This window comes from Chelonoidis abingdonii, chromosome 3 (assembly GCF_003597395.2).
Source record: "Chelonoidis abingdonii isolate Lonesome George chromosome 3, CheloAbing_2.0, whole genome shotgun sequence".
Taxonomy (NCBI): Eukaryota; Metazoa; Chordata; order Testudines; family Testudinidae; genus Chelonoidis; species Chelonoidis abingdonii.
The window spans coordinates 145983039-146001014 of NC_133771.1; the positions used below are offsets into that span (position 1 = coordinate 145983039).

Sequence of the window (17976 nt, forward strand, 5' to 3'; positions counted from 1 at the left end):
TAATGTTCTTACAGCTATTCTAAGTGGCCTTTTTCACAATTTACATTAAACATCTTTGATCAAAATGTAATCTAATTCAGAGTTTCATTCTAGATAGGTATCCCAGCTCAAATACTGTTCATTGGACCACCATTAACGAAGTACTGAAATGCAAGTGTTTACATACACACAATATCTAGGAAGAGCTGAAAAGTTGCAAATTAATCTTCCCACCAGAGGTTTCTTAACAGAACAGAAGCAGCTTCCTGTTTTGAGACAGCAGCCCACACTATCTGCAGTCTGAACAATTCACAGTAAATAGTCTCTGGCACAAACCTGCCTCCTCTTTCTTGGAAAGGAGAAGGGGCAGTACCTTAGACGTGCCCTAAAGCAAGAGCTCTTACTTACTGCTAAACATGAACAATGTCTAGACCTCATGGAGATCTTGTTTTTCAGGAATCAAATGACTCCGTTCTTACTACTTGTAAGATTTTTGATCTTGGAAAAAGCCAAGGACACCAGGTCCACAGGAACTATAACTTTGAAACAGCATTTGTTTACATAGTATTACCACATTTGTGACCACTCATGAATTTCTTTTCTGAGAACTTAACCTAACCACAGGGAGAAGAGAGACAAACAAATTAGAAATTCAAGTAACTATGAAACACAAGCTATTTATAAACCCATTTTTTATTTTTATCTTTCAGTTACCCTGTGTACCAGTCTGAATGCTGACCCAAAACAATGTTTCAAGTGAAAGAAAACTTTTGCTGGTTAAGTTCAGTTGATTTACTTTAGCTGTTTCACACATTGCATTCAAAAAGTTGTAATGATTTAAATGCAAACACCTTTCCAAAGTTTGAAATAAGACTTCCAGCATGTGAGTTTTAACTTGATCCTGCGCCGAAGCACTTGGGAAAACTGCAGGTGCACAGGATGGATTTAACATTTAGTTTATGTAATTTTTAAGAAAATATTTTAAATGTATTTTGTAACTTATTCTATCATATGTGTCTTGTTACATATGTAAATACCAATAAATTTACCTGGATTTTTTTCTGTGTGTCTCATTTTGAATTTAAGGGGAAGCTGTGCAGTTAGCTTTTGGCATATAACAACACCTTATTACTAAGGGCGACCAGCATATATAAGGAGAAGGCATAGAGAGTTTCCAAGATATATAGCTAACTGGGAATTTTTTCCTTTAAACAGCCTTGCACAAGATTCCTTCAATTAAGTTCTAGTCTAATACTAAGTGTTTTATAATATGAAGTAATTTGCATGAGCTCTTGGTTAGCACTCAAATCAAATTTTTTTAAAAATTAGCTTTCACAGACCAGATAAATTTGTTCCTAGGTGATTAAACCACTAACATACCTTAATAAATATGTACTTACAGAACAAACACTTGCATGGAGCATCTCTCTAAAGATGAAATTCACATTGCCCACATAAAGCTGGAACAACCGTCTATATTCATGTGAACTGGAGAAGTAAGGTAGGTGAAATTCGCCTCAACCCGTGTGGTAGTAGCATCCTGTATGACTCTGATCACGTCCTGAAACTTCTTTAAAGTACACTCTGTAGTGCTCTTCTTCGGTAAAGAGAGAGGCCTGTGTAATCATTAGGTGACCAAAGTAATCCAAGCTAATTCCAAGCCTTTAGAACAACATACATGTTCTTATTTAAATACAACTAGTAAAACCATTGCTACATTTAGCTCAGTCATAAGAAGCTTGGTGCTTTTTGCAGGAATAGATGTTGACTTTAATTTGACATCTTTCAAATCCAATTTCTATCACTTAAAGGTTGTATATTCATCAGTGAGACTGTACAGCAAGGTAACGGGCCATCCGATTATTCCATGCATGATAAAAAAAAATCATGATGTACATATTTTATAAAAATAAACTAGGTGGGGGCCCTTTCAGATTTCAAAACTGGATGATCTTCCTGAAATTAAAAAAAGTACTAGATGTCACGATCAATGTGTTTAAATTAACGCTCACAGTTGAGATATCGTCTGATTTGCAATACAATGAAAAACTAAAACAAGCAGATTTTCATCACCTTATATGGCACAAGCTAAGTATTTTATCCTACATATATTTAATATGCAATATAAAAAATACTTCATTTGCAGCAAACTTCAACATATGTATTTACAAAACTTCAGAACAAAAGCAGCATTAATAAACACAGAAGTAGCAGATTGACATAGTGCTTTATTTAAGCTGTCTGTACGAAGGAAAATAATGTGCATCCCTATCATATACGTGTAAAAATAACTAAGGATGTACAGCGTACAAAAACAGTTTCTTGTAGTTATTTCACATCCTTGTGGGTCATATACTTAAGGAAATAAACAGTTTAAGTATGACCAACAGTAATATGGTTTCTTGGGTTCATAGTTGTCTGCTTAATATCCTTAACCACATGACTAGATCTTGCATGTATCTAATGAAAGCACTAGCAAGATCAAGAAATGTCAAACTCTAAAGCTACAGGGAGGTAATTCAATTACCAATTTAGAGGTTTTTTTATTTAAATAAATACTTTACATTTCATGCTTGCCTGTAATGCACTACCAGGAGCAAGATAAGGAAATTCTACTGTAGACAGTACAAACAGTAGCAGCAAAGTGTGTACATTGAGGTGTAACACAGAGACCCTGCAGTTAGTAAGGAAGGACCTTACTTTTGTACTCTAGGAGAAGCACATGGCCCCTGCAAGAACAGTCAGCTTTAAGAAGCCACAAATAAAGATGACATGACATGTTAAAAGAAAAATGTAAAACAATACTGGAATAAATGTTCCTTTAGCAACAGGAATGTATTGGATTAGTGTGGAAAGCAAAGCTGTGTGCAAAACTGCCAAAATCCAAACAGAAAGGACATTTCCTCAAAGATGGCTGCAGTATAAGAGGGCATACTGTATGTCATGGAAGTCAGTACAAGCTGGAGTCAAAGTCTGAAATGTACTATGACTGGAAGGCTCAAGGTACCAGCTACCGACTGCTGTCCAAATCCAAACTACAGTTGAGGACAAGCAGAAGAGAGAGATGCTTCAGCCATCTCTCTCAGCACAGCTTTGAGATTTCTCTTTTGTCTGTTTCAAACACTAGTAGCAGAAGTCAGGAATTCCCAAACTCCAGGCAGCATTCAGTTAGTATTAACTGTGTCTGTCTATAATAAACCTGATAAACGGTAATTGTTGAGACAGGTTATGCAATTCAGAGTGAAGTCTTAAAATTGTCAAATAATTCACTAATTGATATTTACTGCAAACTAAATTCCAACTACATAAGCAATAATGATCTAGCCACAGGGCCTGCCCTACACATGAGGAAACAACAGCCTGAAGCACAACCCTGGCTTCCTATTAACTTCAAGAAATGCACAAGGTACTTATTGCTAACGCAAACTGAAAATTAGAATGGAGGCATATATTGGAGATATTTATCAACACAGTTTGTTTGCATCTAGAGAACTATTCAATGCTCTATTTACTAATTAGTTCATTTAAATCATCACTATTTCAGTGTCAAAATTTTTAGAAAAAGGTGCAGAATGTGATGATGTACTTATTGTGCACCTTTCCCTCTGAAGTGCCATTCTCTAAAGATGAGTAGTGTTACAAGGTGATAGGATGAGATCATATGTGGTTAGTGCAGGGGTCGGCAACCTTTCAGCAGTGCTATGCCAAGTTTTCATTTATTCACTCTGATTTAAGGTTTTGCGTGCCAGTAATACATTTTAATATTTTTAGAAGGGCTCTTTCTATAAGTCTATAATATATAACTAAACTATTGTTGTATGTTCATTAAATAAGGTTTTTAAAATGTTTAAGAAGCTTCACTTAAAATTAAATTGAAATGCTGAGCTCCTCAGACCAGTGGCCAGGACCCGGGCAGTGCGAGTGCCACTGAAAATCAGCTCGTGTGCCGCCTTTGGCACTTGTGCCATAGGTTGCCTACCCCTGGGTTAGTGCATACACAAAAAGATACGCCTCTTATCTGTTGATTATTAAAGATAAAACTTTGCTTAGGTAGAAACATGAAAAATTATCTGAATGAGTCTGTCTTAGCTGCCTTGCTAAAATGCCCATCTACCCCTTGACCACCTCAGCACATCCACTGCCAGCAGTGATCTTCATGCTAAGATATCTAAACTTTAAACAGCAGGAGGATAAGGCATCTGCATATGAACATTTCTTCTTTCAAAAGTCATTTACCAAGTGATACAATGCTATCAATAATACTCTGTGATATCACATTCTACATGGGAGCTAACAAGGTACTTCAATAATAATCCCAGGGTTTTCTGATGTCATTAGCAAGGACACATACTCACCCTTACTGCACTTCCTGGCAACTTTGGAATATTCCAACTCCTAGCACCAAAAGGTTTATTATTAAAATGATCTTTAATGAAGACCGAAGCTAAGGTTTGTGCACACATCCTCAGAAATGAAAAGACAACATTTTCCTTTGTGTGGTGTTTACCATTATGGTTTAAAGTCAGTCAGTCAGTTATCATAGTCATACTTTACTTTACATGCTGAGTTTCATTACCTATTTGGTTCAGGGCAAATGTTCCCATCAATCTACTGTTTGCAGAATTATAATAAAGTGCTTTTCTTGCAATCATTGTGGTCTCAATTGTTTGTATTTTCTCCATATAAAACCAAAAATTTCTGTTGTGCTGCCAGGCTTTTATATTACTTTAGTGGAGCACAGACATAGCATTTTTGACCTCTTGGCACATGGAGTTGGAATGTCCTCATCTACAGCACCAAAGAATTATATGACAGTATTTCATCCACAAAAGCCCAATTCTAAGTAATATGTACAATTTCAGAGCCTTGTTAAAATTTCCACATGGGAGAAAAAGTGCGTTATTCTCTTCAGCTTGTACAGTCCTTCCCTATATTACAAAATAAACTGCTATAAGCCTGTTCTAAGATGTAGCAGCATTTGCAAACATGACACATACAGTCCTTATCACTAAAAATAAATACTACTGCGGTATAACAAAAAATATATATATTCAGAGTTAAACACCTGGAGAAAAGCTAATTCACAAACTCAAAATAAAAACAAATATGGCAAACACCTGTTTACCTTGGTGCACAAATTTTGGTGCAAAGCAATACCATTATGCCTGTCTACATTCTTCAGCCATCCGAGGTGATGTATATCAAGAAAGACAGAGAAAAGCATGAGAAAGATGTTATCTGGTGCAAATTATAAGACCTTTAAACAACTTCAAATGCTGCTTTTATGCCTTAGTTTCTTGCATGTAGAATGTTCAATTCTCCATGATTGCACATGAATCTGGAAGTCTAAGTGGCAGGCTGGGTAAGCCCAGCCCTTATGCTTCTTCTGTAGCATCCAACAGTAATTAAAAAATAATATATATATATTTATATATATGAACAGTTACAAGTTCTTCCTCAAATGTTTCCCAAACACATTCCAGCCAGATGTTAATGACACAGACCTGCTTCAAGTAATGATATGCCTAACAAAAACCTTGCATATTTACATCACCACCCTCTATCTTTCTTTGTTCTGACCAGCACAAACAGATGCAAGAAAACATTATAAACTCGTCTTTTTAGATTAATTACAATTCTGATTTGTCTTCTAGCAGAAATGAGAAAATGCATTGGGAACCAACATGTTTCTTTTAGCCCCCACTGTATACAATGGAGGATTTAAGTCATCTGACTTCAAAAGATTTCAAAATTACTTCTTGATGTTGCTATTATACTGAGACAGTGGGAGCAGCAACAGGAGGAGACCTCAGACTGATACAAAATTTCATGCAAAAAACAAAAAGGCCTGTTGGAGAGGAAGGGAACTTTTCAATTTTGAATGACCTCTGAAAGTGCCCCTGCAATCTTCATGGCTAGTACTGGTGGTGATGTTCAGGAATCGTTTTCAGTTATAAAACTAAGATGACAGTGAAGCAGAACAAAAAAAAAAAAGTTATTCTCGTCCACTTGCAGAGTAGGAAAACTGGGGGAAATGTGGTCGCCTCTCATTGTCCATGCAGTCCATACCATCCTCATCATCTGTGGGAGGGGAAAAGCTTCATGTTTTAATTTATTCACCACAAAATTATTTTATTTTCTAAGTGTCTGTTAAATAACATTATTTCAGTGACTGTTGTATAAAATGGGTCTAATTCAAGTAAAACCAGATAAAAAATATGCAGTTTACATAGGCTTGTGCACACACAGTAGAAATGGCAGTGGTTTTGAGGGGGACTTTTCTTAGGTAAGTATACATTTATAGTTTATTTCTTTTATATATGTATGTGTTACTTCAGAATAGCACCTGATAATTCCAAGCACCTTTGCAACTGTCTACAATAGTTAACATGTGCCAATTACAGACCAGCCAATATGGCCGATGGAAAGATAGGGAAGAAAACTCTCTGCTGTCTTAAGGAGAAAACTGCTCTATTGGCTTAGGGAGCAAACTATTTCACAAATTGATCAGGGAACTATATTTTTACAGTGATCAAATTTAAAGTTTCTTCTGTTTTGAAAGATTTGCTATAGTTAAAAAGGAGACTGCTGTGAGAGCAGGTAATAATCTCAAAATGGAAAAAATGTTTAAAAGAGTGACCACTTCATTTAAGTTTCACATAGTGTTTTTTTTTTTAAATCGGAAAACAGTTTCATTTAGCTTTACAACATTTCCTGGAATGCACACTAAATTCTTAAATTATATACATAAAAAACGCTATCTTTAGAGACTCCAATTTAAATTCTTCTCCTCAATGACATACTTATGTCTTCATATATTTCAGGCAAAGAATCTAGAATAAATGCAACTTTGAGTAATCAAGTACTCGGAAGTGAATAAATGTGGAGGTAATGATGAATACTTAATTCTGCCCCATTGTGCTTATGCTTTCAAATATACTCTCCTTTTATATTTGTTTAAACTAGCACCGTATATACTTTTTTTATATCACCATACTTAACATAAGTTACAGGATGTATTTAAAATAATCAATATGATTTTTAAATTTCAATGAGATCTACAAAATAGGCCAAGTTTGAAGAAAACTAGTTCTTCAACTAACACTTGTACAGTAACTCCTCGCTTACTGTTGTAGTTATGTTCTTGAAAAATTCTACTTTAAGCAAACCCTATTTCCCCATAAGAATTAATATAAATGAAGATGGGGGAAGTTAGGTTCCAGGGAATTTTTTTTTGCCAGACAAAATACTGTAGAGTGTGTGTGTGTGTATCTGCACACGCACACAGAGTACATGTTTTAAACAAACAATACTGTACACAGCAATGATGATTGTGAAGCTTGGTTGAGGTGGTGAAGTAAGAGGGTGGGATGCTTCCCAAGGAATGCCTTACTGCTAAATGATGAACTAGAACTCAGCTGAGCCCTCAAGGGTTAACACATTGTTAATGTAGCCTCACACTGTACAAGGCAGCAGCAATGGAGGGAGGGGAGATAGCATGGCAGAGAAAGACAGTGACACACACAATGTGTGTGTGAGAGAGACGCACATTTCCCCTTTAAGTACGCTGACGCTACTCTAAGTAATTGCCTTTTTAAGTAGATCAGCAAGTTGAGACAGCAGCTGCTTCCAGCAAGCTCCCTCCATCCTGAGCCCTGCTGTGCGCACTATCTCCTCCCCTACCCCCGCTTTGTGGAGATAAGGTACTGGAGCGGAGGGAATGGGGGAGACCCTGACATTAGCACCCTCTTTCCCCCTTGCCCTCTGCACAGCAAGCAGGAGGCTGCACACAGCAGTGGGGGGAGGAACAGCTGAACTGCTGGTAATTTATAGCCTGGTGAGTGGCTGCCACACAAGGACCTTAGGGGAGCTAATAGGGGGGCTGCTGGCTCACCCTGGTTCCAAGCCCCCACCAGCTAGCTTCAAGGGCTGCTCTTTCTGCAAGCAGTGGACAAAGCAGGTGGCTGCCAAACAACATTATAAGGGAGCATTGCGCAACTTTAAATGAGCATGTTCCCTAACTGATCAGCAGCGTAACATCGACGTTAATCGGGACAAAGTACAGGCTCTGATTCTTTAGGTCAGGGCAGTCACTTCATGCCACACCAAGATGCAATCTCTCTCTAAAGTAGATTTAACCAGCCAGGGGAGGATCACTCGTAAGGACGGCCACAGTAAAGGTCCATCTAGACCAGTATTCTGTCTTCCGACAGTGGCCAATGCCAGGTGCCCCAGAGGGAATGAACAGAACAGATAATCATCAAGTGATCCATCCCGTCGCCCATTCCCAGCTTCTGGCAAACAGAGGCTAGGGACATCATCCTTGTCCATCTTGGCTAATAGCCATCGATGGACCTATCCTTCATGAACTTATCTAGTTCTTTTTTGAACCCTGTTAGTGTCTTGACCTTCACAACATCCTCCGGCAAAGAGTTCCACAGGTTGACTGAGCTGTGTGGAAAAAATACTTCCTTTTGTTTGTTTTAAACCTGCTACCTATTCATTTCATTTGGTGACCCCTCATAACACAAGAACTAGGAGTAAATAACGCTTCCTTATTTATTTTATCCACACCAGTCGTGGTTTTATAGAGCTCTATCATATCCCTCCTTAATCGTCTCTTTTCCAAGCTGAAAAGTCCAACATTCTGTCTGCTTTTTTGACTGCTACTGCACAGTAAGTGGATGTTTTCAGAGAACTATCCACAATGACTCCAAGATCTTTCTTGAGTGGGAACAGCTAATTTAGACCCTATCATTTTATATGTATAGTTGGGATTATGTTTTACAATGTGCATTACTTCGCATTTAACAACACTGAATTTCATCTACCATTTTGTTGCCCAGTCACCCAGTTTTGAGAGATCCATTCCTAGCTCTTCGCAGTCTGCCTGAGACTTAATTATCTTGAGCAATTTTGTATCATCTACAAATTTTGCCACTTTACCCGTTTATCCCTTTTTCCAGAATATATTGAATAGGACTGGGCCCAGTACAGACCCATGGGAGACACCACGATTTACCTCTCTCCATTCCGAAAACTGACCATTTATTCCTACCCTTTGTTTCCTGTCTTTTAACCAGTTACCAATCCATGAGATGACCTTCTCTGTTATCCTAGGGAAACTTGCTTAAGAGCCTTTGCGAGGGACCCTGTCAAAGGCTTTTTGAAAATCTAAGTACACTATATCCACTGATCCCCCTTGTCCACATGCTTGTTGCCCTCAAAGAATTCTAGTAAATTGTGAGGCATGATTTCCCTTTACAAAAACCATGTTGACTCTTCCCCAACAAATTATGTTCATCTATATGTCTGACAATTTTGTTCAACCATTTGCCCGTACGAAGTCACGGCTACCAGCCCTGAATTACCTGGGAACTCTGAACCCTTTTTAAAAATTGTCATCACATTAGCTATCCTCCAGTCATTTGCTACAGAAGCTGATTTAAATGATAGGTTACAGACTACAGTTAGTAGTTCTGAAGGAACTCAACTGTGAAATTGCAGAACTCTTGGGTGACTACCATCTGGTCCTGGTGACTTATTACTATTTAATTTATCAATTTGTTCCAAAACTTCCTCTGCCGACACCTCAATCTGGGACAGTTCCTCAAATGTGTCACCTAAAAAGAATGGCTCAGGTTTGGGAATCTCCCTCAGATCCTCAGCCGTGATGATCAATGCAAAGAATTCATTTAGTTTCTCTGCAGTGGCCTTATCGTCCTTAAGTGCTTCTTTGGCATCTCGACTGTCCCGTGGCCCCACTGCTTGTTTAACAGCCTTCCTGCTTCTGATGTACTTAAAACATAATTTTGCTATTACTTTTCGAGTCTTTGGCTAGCTGTTCTTCATATTCGTTTTTTGCCGTCCTAATTATATTTTTAAATTTCATTTGCCAGAGTTTATACTCCTTGCTATTTTCCTCAGTCGGATTTAACTTCAACTTTTAAAAGGATGCCTTTTTGCCTTTCACTGCTTCTTTTACTTTGTTTAGCCACTGTGGTACTTATTGGTGCTCGTACTATGTTTTTTTAATTTAGATTATACATTTAAATTGAGCCTCTATTATGGTGTGTTTAAAAAGTTTCCATGCAGCTTGCAAGGATTTCACTTTTGGTGCTAACTTCTTCATTTTTGTGTAGTTCCCCTTTCTGAAATTAAATGCTACAGTGTTGCACTGCTGAGGTGTTTTCCCTGCTACAGCGATGCTGAATTTAATTATGTCATGGTCATTATTACCAGCTATATTAACCTCTTGGACTAGATCCTTTGCTCCACTTAGGACTAAATCACGAATTGCCTCTCCCCTTGTGGGTTTCAGGACTAGCTACTCAAAGAAGCAGTTATTTAAGGTGTCAAGAAACTCTCTCTGCATCCTATCCTGAGGTGACATGTACCTAGTCAATATGGGGGCACAGCTGAAATCCCCCATTATTACTGCATTTATTTTAATAGCCTTGCTAATTTCCCTGAGCATTTCACAGTCACTATCACCATCCTGGTCAGGTGGTTGATAATATATCCTTACTGCTATATTCTTATGATTAGAGCATGGAATTACTATCCATAGATATTCTGTAGTACCTTTTGGTTCATTTGATTCTACACTTTCCTTCATATATAGTGCTACTCCCCCATCAGCATAGTCTATTCTGTCTTTCCAGTATATTTTGTACCCTGGTATTACTGTGTCATAAAATCATAGATTATCAGGGTTGGAAGGGACCTCAGGAGGTCATCTAGTCCAATCCCCAGACAGATTTTTACCCCAGTTCCCTAAATGGCCCCCTCAAGGACTGAACTCACACTGGGTTTAGCAGGCCAATGCTCAAACCACTGAGCTATCCCTCTCCCCCCATCCTATTGATTATCCTCATTCCACCAAGTTTCTGTGATGCCTATTATATCAATATTCTCATTTAAAACAAGGCACTCTAGTTCACCCATCTTATTATTTAGACTTCTAGCATTGGTATATAAACACTTTCAAAACTCCAAATAAGGACCATCTTAGATCATAAAAAATTAGGATTGGAAGAGACCTCAGGAGGTCATCTAGTCCAACTCCCTGCTCAAAGCAGGATCAACTAAATCATCCCAGCCAGGGCTTTGTCAAGCTGGGCCTTAAAAACCTCTAAGGAAGGGGATTCTACCGCCTCCATAGGTAACCCATTCCAGTGCTTCACCACCCTCCTAGTGAAATAGTGTTTCCTAATATCCAACCTAGACCTCCCCCACTGAAACTTGAGACCATTGTTTCTTGTTCTTCTCATGGCCCAGAACTAATGTAGGAATGCTTACATCATACCCTCCAGCTCTGTTGACAATATAGCAGAGAAAAGGAAGTGAGACCATACAAAAGGGTGGTTGGTTCAGACATTTGAGTTACATGCTGAACCTGAGCTGCTTTTTGGGCCAGTAGGGCTACCGCAATTCAGCAAAAATGCTAGCAGTCTCCAGGCTCCTCTAACATCGTGCAGGAGAACTGGCAAAGTACCATTAAGCTTTTAGTCACCTAACCACACTCCTGACCTGTGCTCTGTGCAGCTGAATTTCAATTTTTTTTAAAAATTAAAAAAAATTCAATTGATTTCATCTGAGTGAAAGCTAAAGCAGTTTAAAATGCAGGGCTCTCTCAAACTATGTACAGTCTTAAAACTGGGATAATCTTAAACTTGGAACTGTCTCACACTCTAGGCCATTTAACTTAAAACATTCATGAAATTGATGATCAGCCCAGAATTTATTCAAAGCTGAAGCACTTCATAATGCCCAAACTTTCTTTACCACACCTGCTTTACCCTGACAAAAAATAGTCCATTTCTCCTGAAGTGTAAAGTTCATAGCTTCAAAATACTCAATCCATTTTCTCTAAACTGAACTAAATTTAAACAAAATATGATCAGTTTTTTAAAGTTATGCATATACAAAAATTCTCATTCAAATACATGGAGAAGATGGCGGGTTATTTTATTTTTTAAAAAATATGCGGAACTCAAAAACAGCTTCTAAAAATCCGCACTTCTAGACTGGCACACCACGCCCAGAAAATCTGAGTAAAAAGCAGTGTGTTTGAGAAGTTATAAGCCACCAGAAAAGGGGGGCAAACTAAAGGAACTCAGCCTCAAGTATAGTGTGTGCTGCCTTCATATGCTACAATTATATACATACTTTTTTGTTATGCAAAAGGTAATAAAAACCAATACCTTTTTAGAGAGGAAATTTATCTAAAATATTGACCACTGGAGTTTGGAATATTGTTTCCCATGTGATAATAATAATAAAACAAAAGTTATTAAATACAAGTTAGAATGATCAGATATTGATTTATAGATGTGTAGATAAACAGGATAAATGCAATGTGTATGAAGAGTGAAACTCGCCCAAGTGCAGAGGGTCTGCACAAGGTGTAATGCACCACTTAAATTAATAATGGCATTAAGGGTTCTTGTGCATGGAGCCTGGCATGATGCCTCTGCATTGGAGTGAATTTAATCTAAAACAAATAAATTAGGCTATCTAGACAGGCGATATCTGTTCTCTGTGGCAACATGTGCTCTTTTCTGGCCTTATTACAGAAAGGTATTTAAGTATGTGCCTACCATCTTTAAACATGTGAATTGTTTGATTGGAGTCAATGGGAGTATACATATATATGCTTGAAATCTAGCATGTGCCTAAGTACTTTGATGATTTGGGGCCTTTATTAGCAAACAAACAAGATGCTTAGAAATAGGCATTTCCGTTATTAAATAATTTATGGAATTGTGAGGTTGTTCAGAAATCCCATGGGCTAAAAATATGTAACCTTACTACGCTTACCGTAAGGAGTCTTGTGCCATACAGAACTACTCTTAGATGGTTCCACATTAAGTTCCACTAAAAGGGGTGAGAACACTTTCCCCATTAGAACGAGTAACCTATTTCATATCAGTCTTTGTAGAACATGTACACATTGATCATCTATCTTCTCAACTGTAATTATACAGCGCTTTTCAGGCTTACTTACATTTTTCAGGTGGAGTTATTGTAATTGTCTGAGCTGTAAATTCTTCATCAAAATATCTGGTGTCTGTCTCAGATGTCACTTGAGGTTTAAAAGGAGGTACAAGCTGACGGGAACAAATAAACAAGAAGAGTCATGTTAATATACCTGAATTTAACCAAATTATTGTCAGGAAGTAGACATGCCTGCCTTGAGTCCAGCCTTGAGTGCAGCGGACTGGACTAGATGACCTATTGAGGTCTCTTCCAGTCCTACATTTCTTTGATTCTATAAAGATCTCATATAGCTCAGTGGTTAGACCAAAAGGAGGATCATGGATTGAATGACTGTTGAGTTCCTGACAGCTAGTATGACAGGCATGTCATTAGACTTGTGTGTGTCAGAGATGATAGTTTAGAAACTAGGTAAGATCAGGAGCACAAAACTAAAATGACTTTTCTTAGATAAATTGCACTTTAGAAAGATAATTAACTAGAAACTCTGAATGGAGTGTTTAGGGCAGATAAAAATTAATGATATATATATTTTAATTTAAGGTTGACTTTTTAAATTTAAATAGGTTGTTATAATTTAAAAATAAAACTGTATGTTAAGGCCTAAACTACTTATATATTAAAATCATTTAAATTAATTATATAAAAAATTAAACAGCACATTTGTTGCCAAGTTTTAAAGAAAGTCAAACCACTGAACTTACTACTAAGCACTAGAATTTGCTGATGTGCCAAACTAGCTTTTGACAGTAGTATCCTCTTTTGCAGATGTAAAGAGAATATTTTCTTCATTTACCGCGTTCAGTCCAACACTAATTCATTCAAAGTTTAGAAATTGACAGGGAACTAAAAAGGCAGTAAAGCTTGTTTTCCTTTTCTAATCTATGAATAAAAACTAGGTGTGAGAAGGAGCTCTACTAGTTCTAAAATCTTAAAAGACATGGCAAACAAAAACAATCAGTACAGTTCACTAACTACAGATAATACTTCCTTTGTTTAATAAATCCTCTAGTTTTAAATGCAAAGCATGTTTTGTTAACTTTTTATAAACTTACCCATCTAGCACTAAAAGGTAGTTTTATGTTTTGTAACTGCAAATGAACATGTTTTAATGATTCCCAACCAATGAGAATCAACCTTTTTCTACAGGAACATAACTAAAACGCACAAATGCAAAACAAGATTAAAATCAGTGATTAAAATCAAGCTTCCTGCTTGCTGATTTCAATCATTTTGATTTAAATTAATCCACCCTGATGAGATTCTCATTCACTGAAAGACTAACATTAGAGCGCTTATCTTACAAAGGTTTACATGTGTGCTTACCTTATACTCTGAGTAGTTGCAATCAAGTCAATAAGACTACTCAAAGTATGTAAAGGTAAGCTTGTGTGCAAGTCTTGGCAGGACAGGGCTAGTGTTTGTCATGAACTGTTTCTAAAAAATAATATGAACATGTACATTTTAAATGTCAAAAAGGTCGATTCATGTTTAGGTCAGCCTCATGAACACAACATTTCTAGATTTTTTCCCACCATTTTCACAGTATTTTTTTAAGTGCAAAGATGAACTGACATGGTTAAACTGCTCCAGTTCACTGGTTTGTTAGTGCATGTCGACTACACACTGCCATGAAATTGGCCTGATCGATGGATGACAGAAGACATCAGAGGTCCATCAGGAATTTCAACAGAAGATAGGTCAGGGCAACACAAATGCGTAAGCTTCAGGAGGATCATCACCTTGGGGTGAAAAGTGCAAGAGTAGGGTTTTCACTATATCTTTAAGCAAAACTTGGAGAAGCAAAATTGTAAACACACTCCCAGCTCTAAATTTGACTAAATGCTGAATAGCAGCAAAAATAGCAAATTTGTGTGAGAATTTCACAACACTGCTTGCCTTCGGTCAAGAAGATAATCCACTTCTAAGTGTTCATGATGCTTGCACATGTTTGGTCTATCACATATTAGAAAGTTGACCATGATAATAACCTTATTCCCTTCAAATGAATTTAAGAGTTTTCTTAAAATCAATCTCCATTTCCATCCCACCCTTTACTACTAATATGCACACTCCTTACTAGAGGATGCCGATTTCAGATCCATTTAATTTTTTGAGCCTATTCTAATCCAATTTCATCCACCCAATAAGTGCTTCAGAACAACATGTATATTGTACTTGCATACCACATTAAATGCATCAAGTCCCTTAACATGTCCTGTGCCAGACAATATTAAACCTTGGCTCACCTAGTTCCCAGTTTTGAACATACATTTTTGCTGTACCTGCACTATGCTTAATAAGATGATTTTACAATCAAACAACTAAGTGAATGTCACTAGAGTGACTGAAATCTCTTTAAAAACTTCAGAAGTTGCTCATTGTTTACATGACAGTGTGATGGTTTAAAGCGAAGGATTTTTGCACCTCTCTCAAGTGGTTAAAGATGATCCGAAATGCATTTCTTTTCTCTTTTTAAAGAGAGACCAAAAAACTGACTTCCCCAATCTTTAGCAGATTAGATAAACAAGTCTAGGCATAAATTGGTTTTAAGACGTATTTTTAAATAAGTCTGTTTGTTTTAAATGGGTTGTTCTTCCATTTATCTGCAAAGTCTTGCATTCAGGTTCCAAGGTTTCAGAGTTTTCACTGCTACTATGGAAGGCAACTACCACAACATAAAGGCAGCAGCTCCCTGTCCTGCTTTTGGTATTAGTCTTACAAGCCACTTTTGAAGGAGAAACACAGTCAACATTTACAAATAGATGCATTTTTAATTTGGAGCCTCAACCATTAATGATCTGGGACCTGCATGCCATCTTTTAAATTTATTAAATTTCTAAAAGGCACCTCTGTTCAGCTTAAAATATACGAAGTTCCAAATAATGTTATTTAATGTATTCAGAGACATAGAACGGTATCCACGTATTCTCAGCTCAAACTAAAATCTGAAGTTAGCAGTTTCAGTGTCTTTCCTATATCAGAGGCCAAATCCTGGTCCCACTGAAGCCAATCGATTTACACTCTGAGGCCAGGATTTAGCTCTCTATCTCACCTTGACTTTGAAACATTATCACCAAACAATTCACTTTTCAATTTACTCTACAACACACAGAACAAAACTACAATGTAACACTATAGCAAAAATATTGGCAAACTATTCTACACAGATCTCTAAGCAGTACAGATGTTGGAGGAAAAACTAAGCCTTCACACCTTAATCAAATGGAGACTATATAATCCTAGCATATCTATACTGTGTAACCAGAATGATAATGTAACTATGTTCTAAGTAACTAGCCGTGTTGGGAACGGTTTTTGAACAGCATGCTGTCCTGATTAGACCTCTAACGCCAACGCTTCACCTTTAGTTCTGAACACCTCTATACTCTTTTCTGGAAAGGAGGGAATTACTCAGACTGTGGTAAAATCCATGAATAGTGCATTGAAAAAAACCCCACAAAACCAACCACACACACAAAGTGAATTCCAACTGTTTTCAAATCCAACTCTTGAAAATTCTATGCAGATGTTTTCATTCACCCAAGAATGTTTTAACTGACTGCTGTTAACCTGAAAGTTGTGCTAGTAAGAGGAAAATATCTTCAATACACTGTATAAACACCACAAAGACACAAAAGGATACAGAATGCCTCACAGACATTTTTAGTAATTGGAACAGATTCTGCTGTCAGTTATATCTGTGTAATTCCATTAATCCTTTGACACAAATTTCTAATTGGATGGTCTGTTTCTTTAAGCATGTTTTCTTGCTCTTGGTTATATACCTATATCTATAATTTGACCAAAATTTTCACCTAAAATCTATGGGTGGAATTGACAAAGGGGCTTAGGAGTTGCAGTGCTGAGCATCACAGTGTCTAACTTTTACACACTTAGAAAACCATTCTGGGATCCACAAAGCCAAGTCAAGCACCTCAACTCCCTGCACAATGAATGGGGAGAGAGAGGTGCCAAAAAACATGATTCACAAAAGCCAGCACACTAGGCAGGGAGCTGCCTAAGATAGCCAGTGGGAGTTTCCAACCAGAGGAGTGTATGCTAAGCCCTAGTCCATCTCTCAGAGATAGGCACCAATGTCCAGGCTGCAGAGTGGCATTTATCTCCAAAAATGCGTACCTGCCTCCTGTAGTTAGAGGGAGTAGGCACATAAAGTGTTTCTCGTGGGAATGAGTTAAGCACCTAACTCACAAGGTGATGGCAGTGCCCATCCTATAACTTTTAGCCCAGGGGTTGGAACACTCAGCTTGGAGGTTGAAGACCCAGATTCAATTCCCTCCTTTCTGCCAAAGAGGAAGAGAGAATTTTTACAGGTCTTCCACCTCTCAGGAGGGTGCCCTAACCAGTGGGCTGTCCCACTCTCTGGTCCAATGACTGTCTCACTGTGGATAAATACTTAGTCACTGGGCCAGAGAGAGAGTAGGAATGACTCTGTAGTCCAGTGGTTAAGGCCTGACTCCATGTCCAGTCCCCCTGTTCCAATCACTCTTTCATTATTTATCCACACTGGAACAGCTTTAAAAGGAGAGAGGCTGAGGGAGCCCCACATCAGAATATCCCATAGCTCAGTGGTTAGAGCATCCTCCTAGGAGGCGAGGGACCCTTGTGCAAATTCTTTGTCCCCCTCTGGCAAAGGAGGAGGAATTGAACCTGGGTCTCCCACATCCCAGGTGAGTGCTCTAATCAGTGGGCTAAAAGTTATAAGGTGGGTACCACTACAAGTGGAATCTGAACCAATAGGTGTCCTTTGACCATACATACTGAACCAGACCCCCAAGAGACTGCAGGCAGTTGCACGCCTGTCTTCTTTCTCCTGGTTTGTGAATCGCTCTGGGGCTTAGACAGGAGACAGGCATTCAGATGCCTAGAGGGATGTAGCAGCACACATGCCCAGGAGCAGAAACAAAGGTGTCTACAGGGTATGGCAGGTGTTTTGTGGATTGCAATGAAGCCAAAACTGGGATTTAAGTGCCTATG

At 38.0% G+C, this 17976-nt stretch overlaps 2 protein-coding genes across 5 annotated transcripts in view; one reads left to right on the plus strand and one right to left on the minus strand.

Annotated features, from left to right (window-relative positions):
- SDCCAG8 (SHH signaling and ciliogenesis regulator SDCCAG8) overlaps positions 1–1115 on the plus strand; it is a 160173-nt gene extending 159058 nt beyond the window's left edge. For both annotated transcript variants that reach the window (XM_032801089.2, XM_032801091.2), the window contains one exon: positions 690–1115. Coding sequence is in view for 1 of the 2 variants with exons in the window: in XM_032801091.2 (XP_032656982.1) it covers positions 690–710 (21 nt within the window). In the remaining variant the exon portion in view is untranslated. The remainder of the gene's footprint in view (positions 1–689) is intronic.
- A 2329-nt stretch (positions 1116–3444) lies between these two features.
- The window catches only part of AKT3 (AKT serine/threonine kinase 3), a 297009-nt gene continuing 282477 nt past the window's right edge, over positions 3445–17976 (minus strand). For all 3 annotated transcript variants that reach the window (XM_032801103.2, XM_032801111.2, XM_032801112.2), the window contains 2 exons: positions 12989–13091; positions 3445–6060 (listed from right to left, as the gene is read on the minus strand). In XM_032801103.2, the coding sequence (XP_032656994.1) occupies positions 5975–6060; positions 12989–13091 (189 nt within the window). In that variant the 3' untranslated portion in view covers positions 3445–5974. The remainder of the gene's footprint in view (positions 6061–12988; positions 13092–17976) is intronic.